At 40.6% G+C, this 24,421-nt stretch overlaps 2 protein-coding genes across 27 annotated transcripts in view; both read right to left on the reverse strand.

Moving 5' to 3' along the window:
• Positions 1-13: 13 nt before the first annotated feature.
• Positions 14-9,725, reverse strand: ttc38 (tetratricopeptide repeat domain 38). The gene is made up of 14 exons (XM_086298048.1): positions 9,574-9,725; positions 9,060-9,137; positions 8,872-8,953; positions 8,021-8,192; positions 6,828-7,001; positions 6,354-6,429; positions 5,911-6,030; positions 5,719-5,778; positions 5,459-5,497; positions 3,437-3,518; positions 2,862-3,027; positions 1,527-1,686; positions 1,027-1,100; positions 14-664 (listed from the first exon to the last, which is right to left on the reverse strand). The coding sequence occupies exons 1-14, from the start codon at positions 9,601-9,603 to the stop codon at positions 577-579; spliced, it is 1,401 nt and encodes a 466-aa protein (XP_086154174.1). The 5' UTR covers positions 9,604-9,725; the 3' UTR covers positions 14-576.
• An 899-nt stretch (positions 9,726-10,624) lies between these two features.
• mical3a (microtubule associated monooxygenase, calponin and LIM domain containing 3a) overlaps positions 10,625-24,421 on the reverse strand; it is a 79,044-nt gene continuing 65,247 nt past the window's right edge. For 20 of the 26 annotated variants that reach the window (XM_086298019.1, XM_086298021.1, XM_086298022.1 and 17 more), the window contains 8 exons: positions 22,937-22,987; positions 22,108-22,215; positions 21,327-21,420; positions 20,476-20,526; positions 19,542-19,592; positions 13,634-13,733; positions 12,656-12,729; positions 10,625-12,549 (listed from right to left, as the gene is read on the reverse strand). In XM_086298019.1, coding sequence (XP_086154145.1) covers positions 12,365-12,549; positions 12,656-12,729; positions 13,634-13,733; positions 19,542-19,592; positions 20,476-20,526; positions 21,327-21,420; positions 22,108-22,215; positions 22,937-22,987 — 714 coding nt within the window. In that variant the 3' untranslated portion in view covers positions 10,625-12,364. The remainder of the gene's footprint in view (positions 12,550-12,655; positions 12,730-13,633; positions 13,734-19,541; positions 19,593-20,475; positions 20,527-21,326; positions 21,421-22,107; positions 22,216-22,936; positions 22,988-24,421) is intronic. The other 6 variants (XM_086298035.1, XM_086298024.1, XM_086298044.1 and 3 more) reach the window with 3 other exon arrangements.

Here is a 24,421-nt window from a genome sequence, read left to right on the forward strand (position 1 = left end):
AGGGTTGGGGGGGGCGGGGGGGGGGGGGGGGGGTTGTTTATTGCTGAGCATCACAAGTCAAGATCCAGTGGCAGTAATATTAATCATCATTTGAAGCTCTGATAAGCTAAACAATCAATATAGAATATTTATAAAAGCAAATGTTTATTTGTTTAAATATAGAAAGTGAGAGAAGGCTCATTTAAAATAACATTGTTTTCAGTCTAGCTTCAGAGTGCACAGCGCCACCACTGTCATGTAATGTAATAAAAGCTTTCATTAGAAAAATGGAAATACAATTATTTGGGGAATAAAATTAACAATTTTTGGAATGAATAAAATTTTAAAAAATTTGCACATAAGTTATTGCAGAAATTTGAATAATTCAATTTTACATATTTTTTCATGTCAAACTAGCTTACAGCTGTGTATTAATTATTGAATACTTGGAGTCTATAGTAAGAAAGAACTTCAATGCGAACTACAATGAGATTTGCATGAAAGGTTTCCACTCTCTTAACACTCCAAGCTCTTGATAGTTAAATCTTTTAAACCCACAATGGTTGTTTTTTTATATGGGAACTGGTTTGTGCACCTCTAGTCCTGAAGTGCAAGAGCTTTCTGCATCAGACGATGGGTCAGAGGAGAGTTTGGCCTCACGGCATCGCGCTCTGCCAGAAGACATCTGGGGAAATTCAGCACAAGACAGTGCAAAGACATGAACACAGATTCAAAGAGACTGCAGGCTGAGAGGCTAAGCTGATCAATAATGAAAGTATAACATGCTGTACAGACATGGATGTCAGTTACATAATAGGAGCATGAAAGCAGCTCGTGCTCTGTATGCAGATGGAAAGCAGTTAAAGAAAATCGGAGTGGACAGCAATCGCAACAAAACTATGTTGGAATTTCAGTGTTTCAGTGAATGAAAGATGGGGTTTTATTTCCCCTCGCACAATCTTCCGGCATATTCCCATGCAAAAACACACTGATACTGGGGGGAAAACACCCCAAAGCATGAAGCCTGAAATCCCTGCTGCTCCTTACCTTCCCAGCTTCTGGTGGTGCTTATTCTCCGATTTCATCGCAGCATGAATAAGCAGCTGATTAAACAGATCCCTCTGAAAACAACAATACACAAACACATTATTAGACACAAACCTCTTTCAGTTGTAAAAGGACATTCTGCATTTTGTGTTAGATTGTGTTACATTTTATGTAAACTGTGACGCCTTAGAGAACGGTTCTCAGAACAAAAATAACATAAAAGAGTTCATTATTCATACACTGGTGCACTGCACTCCACATGTTCACACGGTCTGGTATGTTCATAGATAGAAAGACTGCAGCTTTTCTGCACAACACTCCTAACCTCTGACCTGTTTTTACAGCATCAAGGATTTCACTTCTGCTCAAGAAAACAAAGTATGAGCAATGATATCCAAAGATAGTAAAGCCTCGAGGCTTAAACATTTTCAGCAGTTCACTAGGAGAGCTGCAGTTTGAAATGATTTTCTTTAACAGTTAATAAATTCTTTGAGACTTACCTGTGCATCACTGCCACCTATGTCTACCATGTGATAGCGTAAAGGGTATAGTAGCTCCACAGTTTGACCGTAGTTACCCTGGTTGTACTCCAGCATAGCCTGGCACATTGGTATCCCTATAGTCCCGGCCAGCTGATGCTGCTGATTGTCTCCTGGATCCCTGTGCAAGAAAAACACGGTTTTAAAAAAAGGAAACAACTTTTCTTATAAAAAGGAGCCAAAGATACAGAGTAACAAGTTAAAAACTGTTAATGCTGCATCTCAAAGAAGGCATCAGCATTAAATATTTTGTGAGAGTAGAAATCCAGGGATCTGGTTTGTCTTGCAAAAAGAAAATGAAAGCAAACATAAAGAACACATTCTGGAAAAAGACACTCTGTGGCTAGTTAGTTTATTTCTACATTTTTTGCTGACTTGTAAAGACACAGGAATATTTCCCTCTCCTTTATCTTTTGTGGTAGTTTCCCTTGTGGCAGGCTCTCCATGTGTGATAGCATATTGGTGTCTAAGTCTGCCCTCCTCACACAAATGGAGACGAACTGAACAGAAGCGAGCTCAGTGAAGTGCATCTAATATTATGTGAATTTAAACACTTGTTATGTCACTGTAAGTGCATTAAAAGCTTCAAGAAGTGTGAGTCCATCTGCAATGACTTCAGAGAATGACTCTCTTAGGTTTGTCTTTGGAAAAAAAAAGTGCTGCTGTTGCACTTATCCAAACTTCTGCGGCCCAGTCTCCTCCCTACAGCAGTCAATCTAGAGGGAAAGCTGCAAAGACCTCTGAGAAGGATTCACTTCACTGTCCTTAAGCTTTCTCAGATTAGCAAATACTCTGAGTGACTGCCTCTGACTGTATAATTACCATATGGAAAAATATGGATTAGTTTAAACTATGCAATCCTCCAAAGACCCAGGTAATAAAAAGTAATATGCTAGATGTAATTGATGCATGCTGCGTTTGAACATGCATGCAGCTCGTCTAATACACTCAAAGTAAAGCTGCGATGAGGAGAAAATTACATTTTCTTACTTAACTCACTTTCAAAGAAATCCAACACGTCTTAAGTAATAGTGAAAGCACGACAGCTTTAAGGACTGGTTTTAAATGTGAGCTGTTCTGTGGTTTGTATGCTCGACGAAACGAAGAGCACAGGCCATTATAACCTCAGAGGCATCTGCTGCAGAGGGAAGCCCCTCTCTCTGACTGTATTCACACTCTATCTCACATCCTACGCTCAGTCTTGTCTCCATTTTACATAAGGCTTGTGTTGTTCTTATGTAAGCCTGACAGAGTGTTGAGGTGTGCAGTGAAGAGAAGAAATGGCACGAAACTTACTTCGCCAATTCCTGAAGGCCCTCCAGCAGACGCCGACTAGTCCCAGTCTCTTTAGCTCCCAGCGACACCATAAGGAAGTGAAGGTCATTAAACAAGGTCACGTGATCGTCAGTGTGAGGCCGAGTTACTTGGAGCAGCTCCTGCCAACGCTCCTTCACACACACTCCTGAAACATGCAGAAACACAAACACGCTAATACAGCTTGAAGGCTGCATAGTCAGCTGTAAAACAGAGCAGGAAGAAAATGTGGTCAGAGGTTCTGTTAATTACCTTAATTTCCAACAAAGCACTTTTGAGGTTCAAATTAATGAAGGATGGCAACTGAGATTATCTCACCTCATTAGCAGTTTCACTCAACACCATACTGTCTTAAATTATCTTAAATTATTTGTTCCAGTTGCCCATCAGCCCATTAGTAACACATTAGGAAATGCTGCAGCATTTTGCCAGCTGGCATCATTTTAAACATATTCTATGAGCACAAAAAAAAAAAAATGCATTACTCCTGAATTTTAATCAGAGTGTGATGAGTGTCTGAGATGTATTTTTAGCATGCAGTTTGTTCTATATCTTACCGTCCATTTCCAATCTGTAAAGTAATGAGCAGGCATCTACAATGTCCAACATGGCTCCCGAGGCCTTGCAACGCCTGAAAACCTTAGTTGAACACAACACACTGTCATCACTATTCATTCTAATCACCAAAGGACATACAGACGTTTACATGCACTCGTCATGGGCATGAATGTCATGGTCATTTTGCTCTTTGTTCTTTTTCCAGGGTTTAACTAATTGTAGAGCATACATCTTTAAGGACTATAAAAAACAAGAACTGGGCCACATACATACATATACAGTATATAACTAATATTTGGTTAAATGTCACTTAATAAACCAGTTTCAAAGTGTGTTTAGGATCACTGACCCAAATGTGTATCCAAGTTTCAGCTGTCTAGCTGTTGACTTGAGGTAAAGAAGAAGTTGGAGGTAGTCCTTTAGTATGAACTGCAGGAAAACAGCCCCAGAGCTTGATGCTACCCCCACCTTGACTGACAGCTGGTAGCCTATTCTAACCTTTACTTCTCCAAACTTTCCTCATCATTTTGGTCGAACAGCTCAATCTTTGTCTTGTCTGACCATAAAACTTTTCTCCACAAGGCTTGTCTCTGTGGGTTCAGTTCAGTTGTGCTTGAACTTTGCAGCAGGGGCTTTGTTTCTCGGTTCATAGCGATGCTTCACTGTGAACGCTCAGCCTGGTGTTCCAGCAGCTTCCTGTTCATGGCAGGATTTTTGATAGTTTGAGTCTTCTTCTAGACCTTAGCAAAGCTGTGACATACCTGAATAACTTTTACTTATGTACAATAGTTTTGAAGTTTGATGATCTTAGAATTTCCAGTTGTTTAGAAATGGCTCAGAGAGACCTTTCCAACTTGTGTGAATCTACACAAGTTCCTTGGACTTTCCCATTGCTCTGAGCATTGATCGATTCAGCACGTGATGTCGAGCAAATAATTTGTATGCTGTAAGTTAACAGGTCTTCACCTTGTCAAATTACCAGACAATGTACGACCTTCAGTACCCCTTATTAATAGACTTGAGTGTATTTTTTTTTTGACAACTTTATTTATAATTTTCCAATATGACAAAAGTACAGAAAAATATAACTCGAATTGTGATTACAAACACTGCCATTGTGAAACTGGTTACGCCAGTGGCAAACCAGTTGGATGCAGGAAAATGTGTAATCTATGGGCACATACAAAAAAACAAAAAAAAAAAAAAAAGTACTATCACGTGAACAAGGCAAAAAAAACAAAAACGAACAGAAAAAAAAACAAAAAACAAAACCCACCAAAGAAAACAAAACAAACAAAAATAGAATAAAATAAATACATAAATAAAAGGGGGGGGGGGGGGGGGGGGCTGCATTGTGCGCAGTTCTGCAAACACCTCTTAAGTGAGTGTATTTAAATATTTGAGCCTGTACGTATGATTCTGACCTTTGATGGATTAGAAAAAAATCTAAACTAAAATCCAACTTTTAAGCCAAATTCTTGTTTTTAAATATTTAAAGGTGTATCCACCTAACACTTCAAAGAAAGTCAGCCAAGAATTACCATGACATTCGTGTCCATGATGACTGTACACAACGTCTGACCACGTTGTGTACAGTTCAGAGAAATTAAGTAAAGAAAAGAACGAGATGCTGAACTTTGCTGATGTGAATTTCAGAATTTCTTTTGCGTTCAAACTTTTAGCTGAGAAGTATTATTCTAAAGGTGCAAGACATCAAAGAGATGTACTTTCAAATTGTCTCTCTTATTTTTGGAGTATCACGAAATATAATCCGCTTTGGCTGTTGACACTGAAATGAGTGTGGGTGGTTCCTTGGCTCTGACATATGAATATGGATTTGACTTTCATTTTTGTTCACGCTTACCTTCTTGACTCACAACGAGCACATCAAACTGCATTAGTCTGCGTCTCTTGTGCAGTGTTGTGCAGTGGCGTATGCGTGACTCTGGAAGTTACTAAGAGTATGTACTCAGACAGCTATAGTATTAAAGTTTAGATGCAAACTTTCAACAGAAACCAACCTGAGTGTCGTATATTTGCAGAGCAGCTTCGTGTTGCCTCTGTGGAGGAGGTGAGGAAGACAAATTTGAATAACTTGAGCACTGAGAAATAGGCAACGTGGATAAATTGAGTTGCCCAAATGCAAACACAAATTAATCTTACAATATAATCAACCCCAGGCTTCAAATTACCTAAGGGAGGCAATATCATAAATACATTCTCCACAAACACTGTGACTGCCAGCTTTCCGCTTGGCTGAAAAACCCATTATCATCTTTACCTTCTCGATGAAAAATAGAGCCCAGTGCCAATAGTTATGACTGGCCAGCATGTCAGTTACCTGGAATTAAACATTACAGAGTTCAAATACTTTTCCCGGGGCTATTTGGATATGTAATATAATTCAGTCGTCTATGGAACAGATTACTTGTATGTGATTAATCAAAAACAGAAAAGAACAAAGTCATCGTACCTCCCAGTCTTTCTCTCTACTTTCCATGAACTTCAAGCCTTTGTCCAACTCTGCCTTCATCTCACAAACATGGGCTACAGAGTGGACTGACCAAGCATCGTCGGGAGTTAGAGCGAGCCCCTTCACAAGAGAGTTTGCCGTTTTGAAGCAAGAAGAAGCGATGAACGTGTTGATAAGTAACTAGATCTAAAATGACCAATCCAAAATAACTGCATTCTAAACACTCAACATGATGCTCCCCAATCTTTTCAGCGACCCTCATATCATACTTTGTATGCATTACACGCTGAGTTTTGAAGGGTCTGCTGTTTATTCCTGTAGGTCTTTGACAGCAAATTACTTGCAGAGTTGAACTAACGAAATCAGAAAAGGGACCGAGAGTCCAAAACCCCCTGCTACAATAATGGCAACAGCTTGAATAACAGCAGAGAAGAAAATCTCACCTCCATGGCTACTTTCTCAGCCTGGTCATAGAAACGAGTTTCCAGGAGACCAAAGGAATATAGTCCATTCAGGTAGCTGAGAGCAGGTATGTGCACACGTACGTACACACAAAAACAAAGTAAACAAATAAATTTAAAAAAAAAGAAGATCTAATATGGCTCATTTCAGACAGTGAATTTACAAACGAGCTGCACCAATGCACAGCATACTGGAAATATTTATATTATTTCAAACTTTGAATCATGCAAAGCTACTCTGGCAGAGTGAAAGAACATCCTAACAGTTTGAAAGCATACATGCACACTTTAAACAAAAATACTAAGCACTGCACAACTACTTACTGTAAACAAGCCTCATTAGCTTACATGCTGTATGTTTTGCAGGTATGCATCCATACTGTCCCAATGCATGGCATCAATGTTTAGATTGACAAACAAAAAAAATCTCTGGTGACATTAAGCCGTCTTTTGTACCTGGACAAAGGCATGTGTGGTTTCCAGTGGGGAAGCACCCTGGCCACTGAGTCCCTCATTTGCATTTGGGCTCCCATGTAGAAATAAGCATCATGTGCAAACTTGAGGGCCAACATATCAGTTGGGTGGTCTAGCAGAATATCTTCCCATGCCTCACAGGCTTTCGGAAAATTTCTGCAAGACAAATGTGTCGGTTTAAAAAAGAAAAAAAGAGCGAGTTCAGGGAACGTTGATCGGTACCTGGAGAATCACAAATGTCAATATGCTTTGTGAGCAGATTAGAGGGACTTGGAAAGTATCGCAAAGACAATGCTGAGAGCCAAAATGGCTCCTCGATATTACAGTATAGCTGACTATACCCCGGGGAAATAAGACAATGAATATAAAATTCAAATATTACTTGCTGGACTGTGACTGAAATTTTACAGAAGAGCTTGGCAGACAATCTGTAGTAAGAGAGTGTATCACGTAAGGCCAGGCAAATAACTTAGGGAATGAATATCACCTGATAAAAAATAAATAAAAAAACACTTTTACTTCTGTGTTATGTATAAAAAACACAAGTTCAACCTATTTCTTCTGGCTCAATGAAACTCATTTCGACTCAGACTTCAACTACAGACCCCAGTGACAGATAAGATTAAATATGTAAGAGTCTCTCTTAGCATACAACTCTGAGAATGATTAAGTTACTTCATTTTAAAGTCATTACATCAGGATTTTGTACAGATTTATAACAGAAATATTTTTGATAGCATTAAATAATTAACCCTTAAAATAATTTTGATAAAACCAGTTTTGTGCACATAAAAAAAAAAAAAAAAAAAACTGTTGCAGTGTGCAGGGCTCTTGGATAAGGGACGCTAAAACTAACCACATTTTATGCTTTTAAAAAATAAGTGTTTGTGTGCTGTCAATTATTGAGGTTTTTGTTTGATTGATTTTACATTTGTTATGCATTTCAATCATAAACATGCTTTTCAATCAGTTTCCTGTGAATTCACAACCACTTTGAACATTTAGAGAATTGGGTTTGCTGACTGATACAGGTTTCATATCGTCATCATGGGTTTATTGAGGCCTTCTGAGCAGGAAAACATTCAAAGATAAATTTGGCTCAAACACAACCCAATGAAGCACGGGCTGCTTTGTGATTGCGTCTCCTGCTGTGGCGGTCTGGCTCTGGACCTTACCCGTGTGAGAAGAGCTCCATGGCTTTGACATGGAGTCTCTCTCTGGAAGTGATGTCCTGGCTGTTGGCAAGTTCCACCGTCCTCCTCACAGCACTTGACAGACGCTCATCCAGCCTGGTGGAGCTTGTTGTTGCCACTAGCTCCAGGCCTGTACTTATCACATGCCCCATAACTACAGGAAAAACAAATAACAGCTGTCTTTTCTTTCTGGAGGTTTCTGCAGCTGCAGTTCTCATGGGGAACGAATCACATGCACTTGTAAAGTTTTGCCTTTGGACTTAAGTAAAATATTACAGGAGCTTCTTGGTTCCATTTCTGTTTATTTGCAGCATGAGATGAAGAATAAGAGTTGTTTAACTCCACTGTATGCCCCTGATACGAATAAGTGCAAGCAGCCAGCATTTTAAAGGGTGTCTATTGTCAGCAATGGTAAACTTGGAAGACCTCAAATTGTTTTTCTTATGTAACCAGACATTAGGATCAATCAATTCAATCAACGTGTGTGTTTACAGCAGCTAAACTAAAAAGCAGCTTGCAAGTTCTGAGGAGAATCAATAAGTGTTGAACTTGCACAAAGGAGGGTAGAGTCATTTGCATGAACAACAACTAAATGCTTGATCAGAGCTCAAACTGACAGCTGACAACTGAGGCCTCCCAGCTACACATAACACTGAAATAATCTGAAGTGACTGACCTCTAACATGTTTATTTAAAGAGTAGTAGCCACATTTAATTGTTTTTCCTTGCAGCGTATAAACTAATCAGACATCTCAGGGTTTCTTTAGTCTTATTTTGTTGTTTTCCTTATTTCCATATTCATCAGAAGCATAGTTAACCCCACATTTAGTTACCAAAATTTGGGTCAGCTGCCTGGACAGCAGAAATGCATCCTTCAATTCCTCCCAAGCTGTCATCGTTCCTCCACTTCACGTACTGGGGGGTTAAAACACAATTTAGATCTTAAACAGCCTGAAACACCCACGGTGTGCAAACTGCGTGTGCATGTGGAACAGGTGTTTTCGGGTGTTAAGTAGGCTACCTGCGTGAGTATGGCGTCATACATTTTACAAGCCTCATTACTGCTGGTGGACAATGTAAGCCCCTCCGCCCTCCATGCCTGCAAGAAACGGGAACATAATGGTGCAGACGTTAATGCTGGGTTTCAGTGTGTAAGCCGTTTGCATGACAAACATGCGGTTGTCTCGTCGGCTTGAGCAACCTGAGGTTAAAGATTCATCGAGTAAAGGCAGCCAATTTCATTTCAGTGTTACCAGAGCCTAAATAAATCTACTTGTTATTGTAAAAGTTCCGGACACTTATCAACAGTGGACATGTAACTTATCGAGGTTTGCCTGCTTTATGCCCCTGCATGAATATTTTTCTGTAAACTAACAGTTTTATCCTTTTTTCACTTTAAATATACATATCTCAATAATACAAACTATGTTTCTCAATCCTTACTGCCACTTAGTTATTGCAACAAATAAAGAGAAAGTGTCGCTTTCTGTTCTTCATCCTTCTTTAAAGTTTCTTTCTCTCTCCGAGTCACTGACCTGGCAGTCCCTGAAGCTTGAGGAAATCATTTCGAAATCTTCAGCTTCTCCACCTACACGGGGAAAAAAAAAAAAACCTGCTGGTGGGTCAACTTCTCGGTCAATAAAAAAAGAAAAACGGGCCGGAAGTTTGTCCCTCCGTTGACACTCTTTCAAAATAAGTGCACGAGTAGCGTTTAGAAAGTCTACGTCAGAATGTTTTCCGAAAGCATGCGCTTTATTTTGTTAACTGACCTGCTATTTACGAGTCCACAAGATTATTTAATGTTAAAAACATTTTCCCCACATTCCGTTTGCTTTACTTAAAGAACCTGCTGTCGTTATCGGTTATGGAGGAGAAACTATCCTCGGTGGCTACAAGAATTATCAGACGGGGAGTCTTAATAATGTTGTAGGATTTATCTTGGCTTTTGCTTGAGAAATTAAATTTTTCACAGATGACAGGACCATTCAACAGGCAGGGGGCATCAAACGTATTAAATGTACAATTCTGGGTTTTTGATGTCTGACACCAAGGCACTAAAAATCTATTTTCCCCACCTCTGCTGAGAAGATTACATTTCAGCCCCCACCCTCTTTATTCTCCCTCATGCAAGTCCCCCAATTTCATGGAAGCGCAGCAAAAAAATATCAGGTAATTTTAAGATGCCTGGGTTCCATCACAGTGCCCGCTACAGCTTCTTTGGCAAGTTAAGAGGCAGGTAGAAGTTAAGATTGAAGTTAAATGCGTTTCAAAATATACAGGAAAAGCACAGATAATACCATATGAACAGTATTCTACTACTTCTTTAAATCTATGCAGTCCCACCACATTATATAGCCTGCCTATTTGCATTTAGGAATTAATTCCTTTCTGCTACTGTACTTTGTGTTCTCGGTAGAAAGCCTCCGCTAATCCTTTATTAAGCCTGGGCTTGTAATGAAAGCAGAGAAAAAGTCACAGTAACATCTCAGGCTGGCTAAGGTGGAATGAAAGGTTTAAAAATAATAATCTCTTGCTCATAACTATAAGACATTCAATTAAAAAGTTTGATTTTAGAGGACAAACACGTAAAAGAACTGCATCGTTTATTGCCGTCTTCAGCATACATCCAACACCCCTATGAATTTTAGCTACATGAAGCATTTACATTACAAGTCGTTTGTCGACAGAGTAGTTTTAAAAATTAGGATTCACTTTCTTTACATATGATACAATTTGCACAGGTTAATAAATATCAATACAATCATGTCAACCTTGGAACACACAATCTAAAACAACAGCCCATAAAATTGTGTAATATTCACAGCTCCAAACAAGTCATAAATATAGCCTCTGACATTTCTACACTGTAAAACAGTGCCCACCTGGATTTGTACAATTGGCAAAGAGGCCTACTAGTCCGCCAAGGATGTCCAACGGATAAACCAAACCAATATTCTCATTCAATGTAGCTTGTGCAGTTCTTTAGGGTCCCATTTATGTGTAGTTTGGGGACCTGCTGTAGAAAAGTGTTGTTTTAAAAAAAGAGCTCCAGTGGAACACACAGATGTGATTATTGGATACCTCAAAAAAATCTAAACAAAAAAAAAAACTTACGTTTATAGAATGGAAATGAAAAGGCATCTTTTTCAAAGCTAAAGTATTAACACTGCAGTATATAGTTGTGTAGTGTTCTCTCTTCCCCACAGTAAGTCCTCCCATACTAACAACAGTAACATCAGGTCGTTAGTAACATCCCATTGTTAATACAGTCTATCCCGAGGATTGTTTCTACTGTTTAACAAAGCAGGAACCAAAATGTGAACAAATACTTGTAAACGTTAACGGTCAGTGTGATACACAGCCAATGAGAGCTCACAGAGAGGCCCATCATCATCATCAACTCATGTGAAATGCTTAAATATTTGCATCCAAGTCTTCTATGTGCCTGAAGCCATAATTCCTGACATGCAGCGGCATGTATGCAAGATACAAAAGAGATATGCGAGATAATGAGATTCTGGGCACTCTCCTGTGAATACAAATAAAATTAAAACAAAACCATTTTTTTTAACTGTTAAAAGCAAAACATGGTAATAAATACATAAACATGGACATATTTAATGGATTCATAGTGGTGACAGACTCTGCAGGGGGAAAGGAAAGAAAACAACAACAACCCCGGAGCATTTTATGATGCATTTGTGGTTTCTGAAGGATGCTGATGTGAGTTTGTCACTAGGGAGAAAAAAAGGCAGCTTCAGCAGAGTCCGTTCTACAGTCGGACTGAAAAGAGCGAGCTAGGAGACCTTGCTCTGACATTTAAAACACACCTCTGCAGCACTAAGACCGAGGACCCTCATCTACTGAAAATGGGACTCGATTATACCCCCTCCCATTTTTGTTTTTACAATTCCTGTACATCAGCAGGACCAATCTTCATTCTTCCCTTTAAATAGTGGAGAACAAAGTCTTTAAACGCTCTCCTAACCCCCCGCCACAATTTTCAAGGTTGAGATGTTAAAGTTGTGAATATACACACCACGTCTCCACCCACAGACTGAGACAGCAAGCATAACTGCAAAGTGATTAACATGTACTGCCTTTGGGCAGGGGATATGTAAATGCTGCAGACTGCTCCAACATCACAGGCAGCCGTAGTGTACATATTATGTTGTTGGGGTTCTTCACACATTCGCTGCTCTAGATGTGACAGTTTTAGGCCAAATGCCTGTGTCAAAGTTCAGCAGATATATCCACATCAAAGACGCCCACGTGAGACTGAGACCGCCTACGAGCAGTCGAAAACTTGAAATGATTCCCCTCACATCAAGCCCAGTTGAGGTTAAAGCCTTTAGAGAGCATAACAGCCTCCAGGTCCTTGTCTTCCTCCTTCTCTCGAAGTCTCTGCTCCTCCAGGAGAGCAACCAGGGCATCTCGTTGCTCCACCACTTCCAACATCTCATTCAGGATCTGCTTCTCCTCAGCCAGTTCCTTCTCAGATTTCAGGTGGTCTGAAAGAAGCCCGTGCAAATTTGAAAACAAAGAGACGTTATGCAGATATGAACGCTGGGAGCTCATTTGTATAGCCCGTCAGCTAATTTGCATTCGAGCGTTCACCTTCCACGGCCATCCGTTCCCTGAGTTCCTGCTGCAGTCGGCTCTGTCTGTCCTCCAGCTCCAACTCTCTGGCACTTGGGGACAGAAAGTAAGAAGGGAGACTGGCTAAGTTAGTGTCACTAATGAGCTATAGCTTTCGACATCTACATTATTCATCAGACTATTCATTTATCTATGTAGCATTTCATTAAAGAATATACTATCTGGCTGGAAAAAAAGATGGGCTATTAATCTAAAAGCTTTTGGTAAGCAATGATGAGATGATACTGGATAATTTAAGGGCCAAAATTAAAGCAGTAAAGTTGGTTGTCCTACATTTTTCTAAATGTATTGAAAAAGCGGTTACTTAAGGGTAAAAATAAACATTTATGACAACATATGTGCAACTGGACTCATTCACTTTATAGCTGCATCTTGTTAACCTATGAAAATGAGATGCTAACTTAGCACACCACCCTCTCATCCATGCACGGTCACTTCTGAAAAGAAGGATCCCTTTAAAACTGTAGTTCCCGAACCAGCTGGTGAGAATACAGTGACGTGGTCTGTTATTTACAAACCTATAATTCTTACTCAGGCTTGATTTGTTTATTATTCTGGTCACTGCTCTGAAGTTTCTCACCAACTACTGAAAACTATCAGAGTCCAAGGAATTCAAGAATCATCGCGATCGATGATGTCTGGTCATGGCCCTGTTGTATTATCCACTTACTATAAATCACTTTATAAGACGTACCCTTAAAATTAACCACTGAATTCACCTCATCTCAGCCAACTACTGACATTTTCTAAAGATCAGTTTTCCATCTGTACAGTGCACATTAGTGAAATTTGCCATCATACATGTACCTACATAAAAAGAAGAAGCTAACATATGAACCAGTGACAACCAAGTTTTGCATCTTGGACATTAAAAGGATCCAATCAGCTAACACATTTGGGGTTTTTTCCAGTGCACCTTTAAAGGGATGTACTTACAATATCATGAGTTCGGACTCGTAGCGGACTAGGGCATTTTTCTCCTGCACCAGCTTGAACCACTCTTGCATTAGTTTAGGATCGTCTTTCTTACCCATACCTGGATGGAAGGAGGAAGCACAGAGCAGCAGTGAGACTCCAGGTGGCTGCGGCACGACACTCATGTCACAGAGACGAGGACTGACACAGGCAATGCAATGACAGCCAAGCCAGGATGTCCTTACAGAGGGATGGTGAGGTGGAAGAATGGATTCGACATCGACGTGATTGGCCGTGCCATACCTAACGATGGCACTCAGAAGGTGAGGAGGAGCTACAGGACTCAAATTTGGCATGTGTGCACATAGAAACACACACAATCCACATACAAACACATACAGACAATACCTGTTGTTGTGAAGCTGAGAGTTTGTGTTACCCAGTTTGGTCCTTTCGACAGACGTAGCTACTTTCTGAGCAACTCCTATATGTTTTTTTGCAAGTGTGAGTAATAATAAAAATCAATAGCTAAGATATTAGAGAGAAATAAATCCAAGGACCTATGGAAATATTTCATCTTCCCCTGTCCACATATTGACCGACCAGCTGAAATGAAATCCTTTCAGATCCTATTCATGCTCGGTGGTTTTATGGGTACTTTATCCTCATGTTATAGGGGGACTTATCATTGAGACCAGTAGAGAAGTTCCCTCTATTCATCCTGCCACAGAGACGAGCATATTTAGTGCTGCTGGCATCATGCATTGCAGTCAGAGCGCAGAGCAGCTGCACACTTCTCCTGCAGTCCCACTTGACTATGCAGAGAAGACCAGTGTATGGGGCATGCTTAGGGAAGGTCTGCTGCTGGGGCGATGCACCCTTTCATTTATCTGACTGCAGCAGGTGGAGCCAAGCGGTCTTGATGAAACACCAGAAGGCGAACCTTGATGCAGCGTGACATACTTAGCTGGGGAAGAGGAGGCTCTTGCACAACGAAAAGAAAAAACATTGTACACACATAAATAGCATGGCTGTGGTCTCGGGCACTGGCTGCTGCTAATTGACAGACAAGGGACAGAGAGAGAGGCAGAGGTGGAGGAGAGCTGCTCACACTTAGAGCAATGCAACATGAGAAGACAAAAACACGAAGCCTGATTTACCAGACCTATTCTACAATGGGAGCTTTTCTTCTTCCTTAACTACTTCTGTCTGTTCCACTGACACCACCCTTCAGCCAAGGCTCCCATCACAAAAGAAACAAGGACAAAAACAACATGCCTTTCTTTTTGGGGGGGATTTTTTTCTCTTCACATGGATTGAAAGCTTCACTGACCGAACCACGTGGCCCACTCATTTTTAAGACTTACATAAGGCTGGAATTTTACAACAAATCATCACACCATGCAAGTTTCTTGCTGACAGGCCAGTCAGGTGTCAGGTGGTCATTGCTCAGTTTGAACATTTTATGATTGCATGACATTGTAAAGATTTTATCAAAGGATAAGCCAGAAAATCCAACCAAAACATGCTGCTGATTAGAGTCACGCTGTGGCTCAGTAGTTACTAAGTTACTGCAGTAGTACTTAGATGGTCTAAACTTTCTACATTATTGTATTAAAATAGGTTGAAAGGTGATTTCTTTATTTAAAAATGAAAAATGCACCACAGTCTTCAATATTCTGTTTTTCTGATATGGCATTTTCTGAAAATGAGCATTACACAGGAAAGACATAATCCATTACGGCTAGCAAAGAAGTATGCTAAGCTAAATCTTGATATTAAATTACTCCCACAGTAAAACACCTGTTCAGGACTTGAGGGACCCCCCTAGTAGGAGCAGAGATGTGTTCTGGTAAACTATCCACAATGATATACAGCGGTCCCTCGTTTATCGCAGGAGTTACGTTCTAAAAATAACCTGTGACAGGTGAAATCCACGAAGTAGCCAACTTTATTTTTTTACAATTATTATAGATGTTTTAAGGCTGTAAAACCCTTCACTACACACTTTATACACTTTTCTGAGACAGGCGTGGACCTTTTCACACTTTTCTCTCTTGTTTAAACTCTCACAGTTCAAACCTTCGTAGAAAAATAAGTCCAGTATTAAAGAAAGAAACCAAAGGCAACCGCGGTTGCCTTTGATGTTGCAAAACGTTTCATCGACATCGTTGCGTTTGTTGGGGAGAAAACAAACATACCGTACGGCACTCCAGAGACACGCTGCTAGCGATCGAAGATTTATGTACATTTGATAAGCTGAACGCGTTCTGTACTGTACAGGAGACACGGCACGAGATTGATTGACAATGGTCTACAGCCAATCAGGACGCAGAAGACAATACGCTGGAAAAAAACAACAAAAAACAAACATGCAAAATTGAACCCAAAAAATCTGTAAAACAGCGAGGCTTCGAAAAGTGCACGGCGTTACAGCGAGGGACCACTGTATACTTCTAACAAAATTATTTTTCCCCAACATCAGCTTCAGCGTGATGAGCTCCTTCATATTCTGGAGAAACCTACTGAGCCTAATGTCACACAAACAGTTAGGAAAAGCTGGGAGGACAAAGGGGGGGGACCAACGACGTAGCCCATTTCTGGAGATCCTTACGCTTGCAGGTAACCTGCCACAACTGGCGGCAGATGCAGCGAGGTTATGTTACCTTCAGGGGAACAGCAGGGGCAGAAGGAGAGCGGTCTTCGGCGAGGCATCCCCACAAAGGGCTCAACTTCCACAAGACAGAGGGGAAAGAGCGTGAGGGAGTGACGCAGGTGGGCACATTAGGAGGGGGAGGTAAGAAACAGTAAGAATGGAGGAAATAATGTGGGAGGAAAAAAAAAAAAACAGACATGACAGAGGCAAAGAGAAGAGGACAAAGAGGGTGCAGGAGGAAGGGGAAGGAGAGGTTTGAGGTGAGGAAGAAAATATCAAAGAGAAAAATCAACAGGGGACAGGAGCACTGCGATAGGGAGCAGACAAATCACCTAGAGAGAGGAGGTGGGAAGAGATCAGCTGTGTGGTGTGAGAAATGAAAAATATGGGATAAAATAAGAACAGAAAACAAGAGGGGGGAAATCTAGAGCATAGAAGAGAAAATAATCCTGTTTGATCTTGCAAGTGTAGTTCTTCTCATGATCTTTCAATTAGGTAAAAGCACCCTATATCTGTGCGCTACACACCACGCACATAGCCAGTGGTTATATATAAATGATTTATTCCCATTATAAAACCCATTACTGCTCATCAATCCATCCCACTCGCAGACGCAGATAATGGCTTCATCTTTAAAGTGCTGCTTCTTGTACACGCTACATGTTTAGACCACCCTGCGTAATTTGTTGCCGGTTTGGCGACTTCTGAAGTTTAGCTTCTTCTCAAGTGCAAATTAGGATTTTTTTCTTCTTCTTATTTGCATCCACTAAAAAGATTTTCTCAAAACGTAAGATTACAGATAGGCGTTTATTAAGTAACTTCCACTAAAATATAGACTAGAAAATATGTGTAATGTAAGGCACATTTCACTTAAAATGGAGCAAATATGCAGGATCTTCTATAGTAAGGGCTCATACTCGAGTAAAAAAAAAAGATTTTTCAGGTTGGAAGGTGAGGAGGCGTGAGAATGAAATGCTCAATACGTGCTACAAGGGACTATCACAGAAAAGAAGGAAAAATTGCAACTTAAAAAGACCGAGGCCCTAATAAAATGTTTATGGCTTCCCCAAATCATCCAAATGTGCTTATGGATTGTGTCGTTTGTTCAATGAATCTTCATCTATGCTCATAATTATTAAAGTTGATTATTACATTTCTAAGTAAAGTTAATAAAAATAGCAGAAAGAAGAAGGGGGAAATTACCTGGCTTTAATATTAGATTTTTCCTCTTTTGTTTTTTCCTTGCAGGTCTCATCTGCTAGCACAAACCGTATAAGCCACTATTCAGTGTAAGCGCCACAGTTCTTCATCACCCACCAAACACGATAAGCAGGACGGAGGACTAATGAAAAATTATCAGGAAGCTAAAAGCGTTTTTTTGTGACACATCCAGCCCAAAACATTCAACAAACCCAAAACAGTTTCAGGTTCATACATTTGAATTAGCTCAGAAAGAACAAATAAAACCAGCTGGATTGGAAGTGATGAAACACCATGCCTCCTGTTAGACTTCTGGGCAACCAATTAGAAGGGGAAACTCGGACGCTTGCAGAGTGACCTTTGTGCCAAAACAAAATGACTCTGCACAATCTTCTTTTTGATGAGTGCCGACAACCAGCGACACAAAAGCACAGAGAAGCCCTGCATAAAGAAATGCTCATTTTTCTCCCTCGTGCTGAGAAACTCCATTTATGCTAAATAACTAAAAATCAAACACGTGTTTCTCACAAACCGAATTCACAGCAGACGTGAGGTGAAAAAGATGCATTCCTCTCATACTCGAGTCTAAAGGAGAACAGTGGACACGACGAGACCTTTCAGCCAGACACAGTCAACGCGTTAAACAGTTTTCCAGCCGCAGCTTATACACAGCGGCTAATGTTTTAAGATTACAGCACTACCCATTAGTGCACACACACATACACACACACACAAACACTTTGGGGAGTTATGCAACTGAGCAGGTATGAGAAAGATTGCTGGGACTACAGTGCAGAACTACAGCAGGACAGAGTTCTGAGGCGAAGCTAAGAGCCAGGCTAGGAGTTTAGTATTAGTCAAACCAGGGTGGGTCACAGGTTACACATGTGTGTGGTCGGCAGGTGTCCGAGGTTTGTCCATCTTCCATCACACTCTAGCTCCAATGTGCAAGATCGGAACATGACTAGATGAGATGAGTTGACTCAAAAGTGTCACAAACGCGATATCTTTAGATGTAATGTGACAGTTGACAATAAAAACACAGAAATAAGACACAGATTTTTTTTTTTTTTTAATATCTTTCTTGAAATACAAGGCTGGGATTTCTTTTCTCTTATTGTTAAAATTAGGAAAGCCAAAGCTCTTTCAGTTCATCTACAAACTGCGTTGCTTCAAACATGTTTTCCTTCCAGCTAATGGTGTAAAAGAGGACAACTGACAAAGATCGATTTAGAAATTTGCACTAGAAATGAAAATAGAGACCCTGTGCATGCAATATTACGAATCTCACATGTACCAATTAAAAAAAAAGAGATGATTTACTGAAAAAAGGTCATTAGTTTAAAACAAATACAGACATTAATCTGTTTTACAGTTGTCCTGTATGTCTCCCATAAAAATAACACTGAATATATCGATGTAGGAATATGAGAAGACAGCAGGATCAGTGCATTGGTGGTTTTGGTCTTCTCATGAACAGAATATTCAACGTTCCCAGCCTTTAAGTAGAACTCTGTACTTTTCTCGGTTCCCCATCTCAGCTGGCTTGCTGCTACTCGCCAGGATTTTATTTGATGAACAGTATATTATTCTATCTGCTAAATTAAACGTTTTAATGAATATGCAACAGAAGACCAGAACTTTAATGTGCAGCAAAAGCATGAATGCATACTGCTGCTCTAATATCACTCTTTGCATTGTGTCGCCGTTTGCATCAGTGCTGCACCAAACAGTCTACGTGCAGCAGAGTGACAAATAAAAGTTACTTATTAATTCGTTCATTCATCATTCATAAGTTTATAGAGATCAAAGACAATCTTAAGAGAACAGCACGAGGCCAAGTGTCTGATCTCCGTTTGATGTAAAGAGTGTCTGAACTACAAACCCAGTAAAGGAGAAAGCGAGGGGAGGGAGGGAGGGTAAAGGAGCAGAGAGCATCGCAGTGGCTTAAAGCCAGCCAGCCAATCACGGCGGATATGAGGGGTACAAAGCTCAAGTAGTAACAGGGAGGAGGAAGGACAGATTGGGTTAGCCATTAGGTTAGTTTTAAAGCGACAGATGTGAAATACATACCGCCCAGATGCAAGTCCAGGATTTCACTGTAATTAGAATCTCCCCAATAGTCTACAACGACAGGGATATATTAGAGATAGGAGTTACTTAACACAGCCCCAAACTAGGCACACAAACACGCACACACTGAAATCTCCAACAAAAGCAAGTCATGCATGTTCTCTGAAACATACAGACACACACAGAGTCCATCAGTACTCACCACAATTCAAATGCAGTCATTTTGTGCAACAGAATATTTCCAATGATGATAATAAAAGACTGCTGCATAGATTTGGTGTGTTGCCGTTTGCTGGGCTATTCTGCATATTTGCTCTGTTTTGTGTGTGTGTGTGTGTGTGTGTGTGTGTGTGTGTGTGTGTGTGTGTGTGTGTGTGTGTGTCGACGTGTTGAGGAAATTGCTTCATTTTTATGTGTATTGATTTGAGCAGAAAAGAAGAACTAGCAGATAAGCTGTTGTGCATTCTGAAAGCAGCAAAAAAATAAGTAAATTGAAAAAAAGATAAGACAAGATCTCAAGAAATATCTGTATCAAGTCATCCAACCACAGCAAATATTTGCAGAAATGATTCCAATAACAAAGTTGTCGGGCTGCAAACCAATCCGAATTTGATTTCTTACATTCTGATTGCATTTAGGAAATCTAACGTGATCCGAGTATTGACTGGAGAGGCGGTGAGAGAGACGAAACACATCCAGAATGAGCAGACACCAATCTATGTCGGGGAGGGGGACACACGCATTCTCCTCGTTTGCATGCAGCTTGGACTGATGATGGCAGACACGTTATGAACGAACACATATCGACATGTTCGGAGATGGAGAACTGTTGCAGTGTGTCACCACAGATGGACCCTACGTAACAGTTTCATGTGTGGTTAATTAAAAGGAAAGGGAGAAAAAAAATTAAGAAAACTACAGTAAAATCTAATACCTGATCTTCTTTTGTGCTGTTTGGGTAATGTACAAGTACCTTTATACAATCCTTTAAGAGAGTAGAGTATTAACACGTTAAAACATACTCAAACAGCAAACTGGATAAACAGCCGATGGTAAAGTAAAACAGTCATTTGGTCGGTGAGAAAAGGGACCGACTGAAATTAATGCTCCGCGTGTCTAGATGCATGCATTTGCATGATTAAAGTTTTCATTTCATTCCATTAACTTCACCATAAAGTGCACTAGGCTGGAATATCATTTCAGTGCTGCAAAGTCAACCTTCGTACTTTATCCTCATGCAAGTCTACATCATGTAAATATTATATTATTACTACTGAGCACAATTCATGCTTAGAAAAAATTGTGCTGCTCTCAAAGAAATTATTTATTTCTCATTTCGGAAGTATATCGTCTGTGATAGTCCCTTGTCAGAAACAATTCGGGATTATTACTTTGGAGAAATAAATGTGTTTTTCCTGCATACGAAATCATGTGCTGAATTATGCTTCGGCACAAGTGAATAAATGGTAAACGCACACAGTGATTTCAGCACAATCAAATGAGCGCAGAGGGACAGGTTTGCTGAGTTACGTAACCCTGACGGTTGTTATTACTATTCCCTTTGGAGCTCTAGAAAACTCTGAACTCATATCGTGTAAAGATAAAACGCGGCCTCTGGTGAGCAGCTTTCATGACCAAGATCTTACGTCAAATTTATGGCAAAGTACTTGTAAAACATTAACAAGTGAGGTGTCTAATACGCGATCTTAAAAATGCACGCGCACATAGGAAGCCAAACTGAATGAAAAAAATCGATATATGCAAGTATGACTGACGAGGAATTACCTGCTTCTCCTCTCAAAGCTTTCTCCACAGCTACACCCCTCTCTTCCAGCTGCCTCTGCTTCTCCTCCACCTGCTCCAACTGCCTCTGGATGATCTGAGGAGACGATCAGCAGCAGAGGCACATCAGTATCATAAATGCACAGGGTGATAACTAACTACCAGTAATTAGAAATCCCCCCTAAACTCCCACAGGGAACACTCAGTCGATGCGGCTGTTTACTCTGTTGAAATGTCAGAAGTGGCAACGACAACTATATTTAACGCCTGCAGCCACACAGGACATTTGTATTAATTTGTCAAAAACCCCAAGAAAACGTGCAGATTTCAGTCGCTTGTCATCTTCTCTGTGTCTTGATTTGAAGTTGTTTTTTTGTTTTAATTTGAAACTTTTGATGCTTTATAGCACACAAATTGTGTGAAAAGGTTTTTTCCCCCCTCTCGAATCTCCTGTAACAGCTTCTGTCAGGTCTTGGGTTTATCTGTGCCACACAGAATTGGGAGCTGAAATAGAAGAAGTCCTGTGGGGTCCTGCAAATAGCCAGTAAAGGGAAGCAAAACTGAGGCCAGCAAATGACAGTTCCAGGAGAAAGGAGAGCTTAGTGCTGAGTCAGGGGAACGGGAGTCTGACTGCAGTTACAACATCAATCACCATGGATGAATCTGGCCTCAGTTCAAAACATTAGGAGTGACCAAATGGTAAAAAGCACCAGGGGAAGAATGCAGGAAACTGAATTCCCAAATTATATTAGGAAAGCAGTCTTTAAAAGAAGAAAGGACAAACCTGGGCTCTGTGGAGCCGCTTCAGTTCCTCCTGCTTGGCCTGTCGTCGTGCAGCTTTTTGGACTCGACGCGTCAGCTTGGCATTAAGCTCTTCCTCCGTGTAGGTTTTCTGTGTGGAATAACAAAACGTAAATCAGAAAAGTCTCATCCACAAGGTCCTAATGTGTGTAGGTGGCTCCATGAGGTGCTGAGCACTCAGACAAGCTGAGGAGGGGAACTTTCTGGATCTTCTAACAGGGCGAGGAGATAACAGGAAAGTGGCTAATGCTATTTAAAGCTTCATCGGTCATCTACGGGACTCTCGGGGGCTAGAAAAGTTATGCTTGCATAAAACACAGTGTGAAACATACTTCATATAAACTTTGCTGCAAGCTCTGTTATAATCCTCCACAATAGATAATACATATGTGAGAAAAAACAGAGATGTTTCCGCTGTAAGCTGACATGGATGAGCATTTAAGCTAGCGCAAAACGGCAGAAAGAGAAAACATGAATGAAAACATGTGAAAAGCTCCTCCAGTAGCCAGACTGGAGTAAATACAGAGCCACAGTGACAGATTAATCTCATAACAGCCTGGGGTGTCAACAGATGCAGAGGTATCACGGTGACCAGAAAAGAGAGCGCTATTGGAAACGTCGTGTTATAACAGAGTGGATATTCAGCAGTCAGTGAGCGAGCGTTGCTGTCCAACTGTCGCATGCATCCAGACAGAACAACGATTAGCTTTAGGCCAGGCCTACGCAGGGTGTTATGAAAGTAAACTGGCACGTGTGCAGGAAGACGAGACGGGGTGCAGGAGGGTTATCAGCGGGAATGTATGTAATACTACCTTTGTGGCATACGATCTCTTGAACGCCAGTGCGTGAGGGACATAAACAGACTTGGGGCAGACGAAACATAAAAGGGAGGAAACAAACATGATACAGATGATATGATTAAATGGGTTAATGATTATGTTAAATAAACAAAAGTAAAATAAACAGAACAGTGAGTCACAGTCTAGTTGGTACAATCAAAACAGGCAACGTTAATATCACAAAAAAGACAAGGTGGAATGAAATAGTTAAAGATCTACATTAACTACAAAATTGTGACACTAACCAAGAAACTCAAGTGTAAAATGTTTTATGATGAGATGTTGTGTCCAATACTACAACTATGACGCTTGTGTCTTGTCTAGTATTCACAGATCTGAAAGGGATGGGGACAAAAAAAAAAAAAGAGACTACTCTATAGATTTCTCAGGGGCTCTCACTGACTCACACATGGCTGAGAGGCATGATACAACTTAAAACTCCTGTTACTGTAGCCGTATGAAGTGAATAATTCAGATCAATAATCGTTACAAAGAAGAAAACGACATTCATCAAACGACAACGAGCCACAACATCAAAACCACAGACGGGTGAAGCGGTTAGCACCGCGGCATAGACACCATGATGCAAAGCAATGTCCTGCAGGTTTTAGATCTCACCCTGGGTCAACACACCTGAATCAAATGATTAGTTCATTACCAGGCCTCTGGAGAACATCAAGACATGTTGAGGAGGTCTTTTAGCCATTTAAATCAGCTGTGATGGATCAAGGATACATCTAAAACTTTTCCATGGCTGTATCCCAATTCAGGGTCTGCAGCCTTAAAGGCCGCATTTTATGGCCGATTACGTCACAGCGACGTGGCAAAGGATTTCCCAATTCGAAGGCTGCTTGAAATGCGGCCCTCAGATGCGTCCTTCATTTCCCTGAATTTTAAGGCTGTGGCGGTGTAGACTTCGTGGCCCAACATATCCCAGAATGCATAGCGCGGCGGTGGGTGTGGATAATTTTGCGGAAGAAAAAAAAAAGGGCGGATGAGGGGCGCCCGAAGAGTAAACTTTATTATGTCACTTATTTATGTGCAAATGTTTAATAACGAAGAACATTAAACATTCCTGTTGGTCACATGTCGACAAAGTTATGTGACGTTAGTGACGTTTGTACTAACTTGGTTTTAAAGCCTTTACTTTAAAATATACGCCGTTCAATAGCTGAGCTTAATCCTACAGAGAATAATCAAAGCTCGTGTAGAAACAAACAAATGAACAAAAGATTTTCTCCTTCATCTCTGTCAAACAAAGCTGTATGAAACGTTTCCAGCTGTTAGTATCATGGTTGCTAGGCAACCTGGGCAGCGCAACAGACCGTCCCATTACACAAGCCTCGCACTTCCGGCCTTACGCGGCCCTTGAGGATCGTTGAGGCTGCGTACTTTAAGGCTGCAGATCCTGAATTGGGATACAGCCCATCAAGACATGTTGAGCAGATCATTTAGCCT

Source organism: Aulonocara sp. 'chitande type north' Nkhata Bay, linkage group LG7 (genome assembly GCF_057382095.1).
Source record: "Aulonocara sp. 'chitande type north' Nkhata Bay isolate Kocher_YH1m ecotype deep benthic linkage group LG7, A_spYH_male_GT1.1, whole genome shotgun sequence".
In the NCBI taxonomy this organism is placed as follows: domain Eukaryota; kingdom Metazoa; phylum Chordata; class Actinopteri; order Cichliformes; family Cichlidae; genus Aulonocara; species Aulonocara sp. 'chitande type north' Nkhata Bay.

Excerpts from the sequence above, each read along its gene's own strand:
- ttc38 (XM_086298048.1), bottom strand. The coding sequence starts at position 9,603 with ATGATTTCCTCAAGCTTCAGGGACTGCCAG. Across the intron at positions 9,138-9,573 it reads CAAGCTTCAGGGACTGCCAG|GCATGGAGGGCGGAGGGGCT; the intron begins GTCAGTGACTCG and ends CGTTTCTTGCAG. Across the intron at positions 1,101-1,526 it reads TAGGTGGCAGTGATGCACAG|AGGGATCTGTTTAATCAGCT; the intron begins GTAAGTCTCAAA and ends TGTTGTTTTCAG.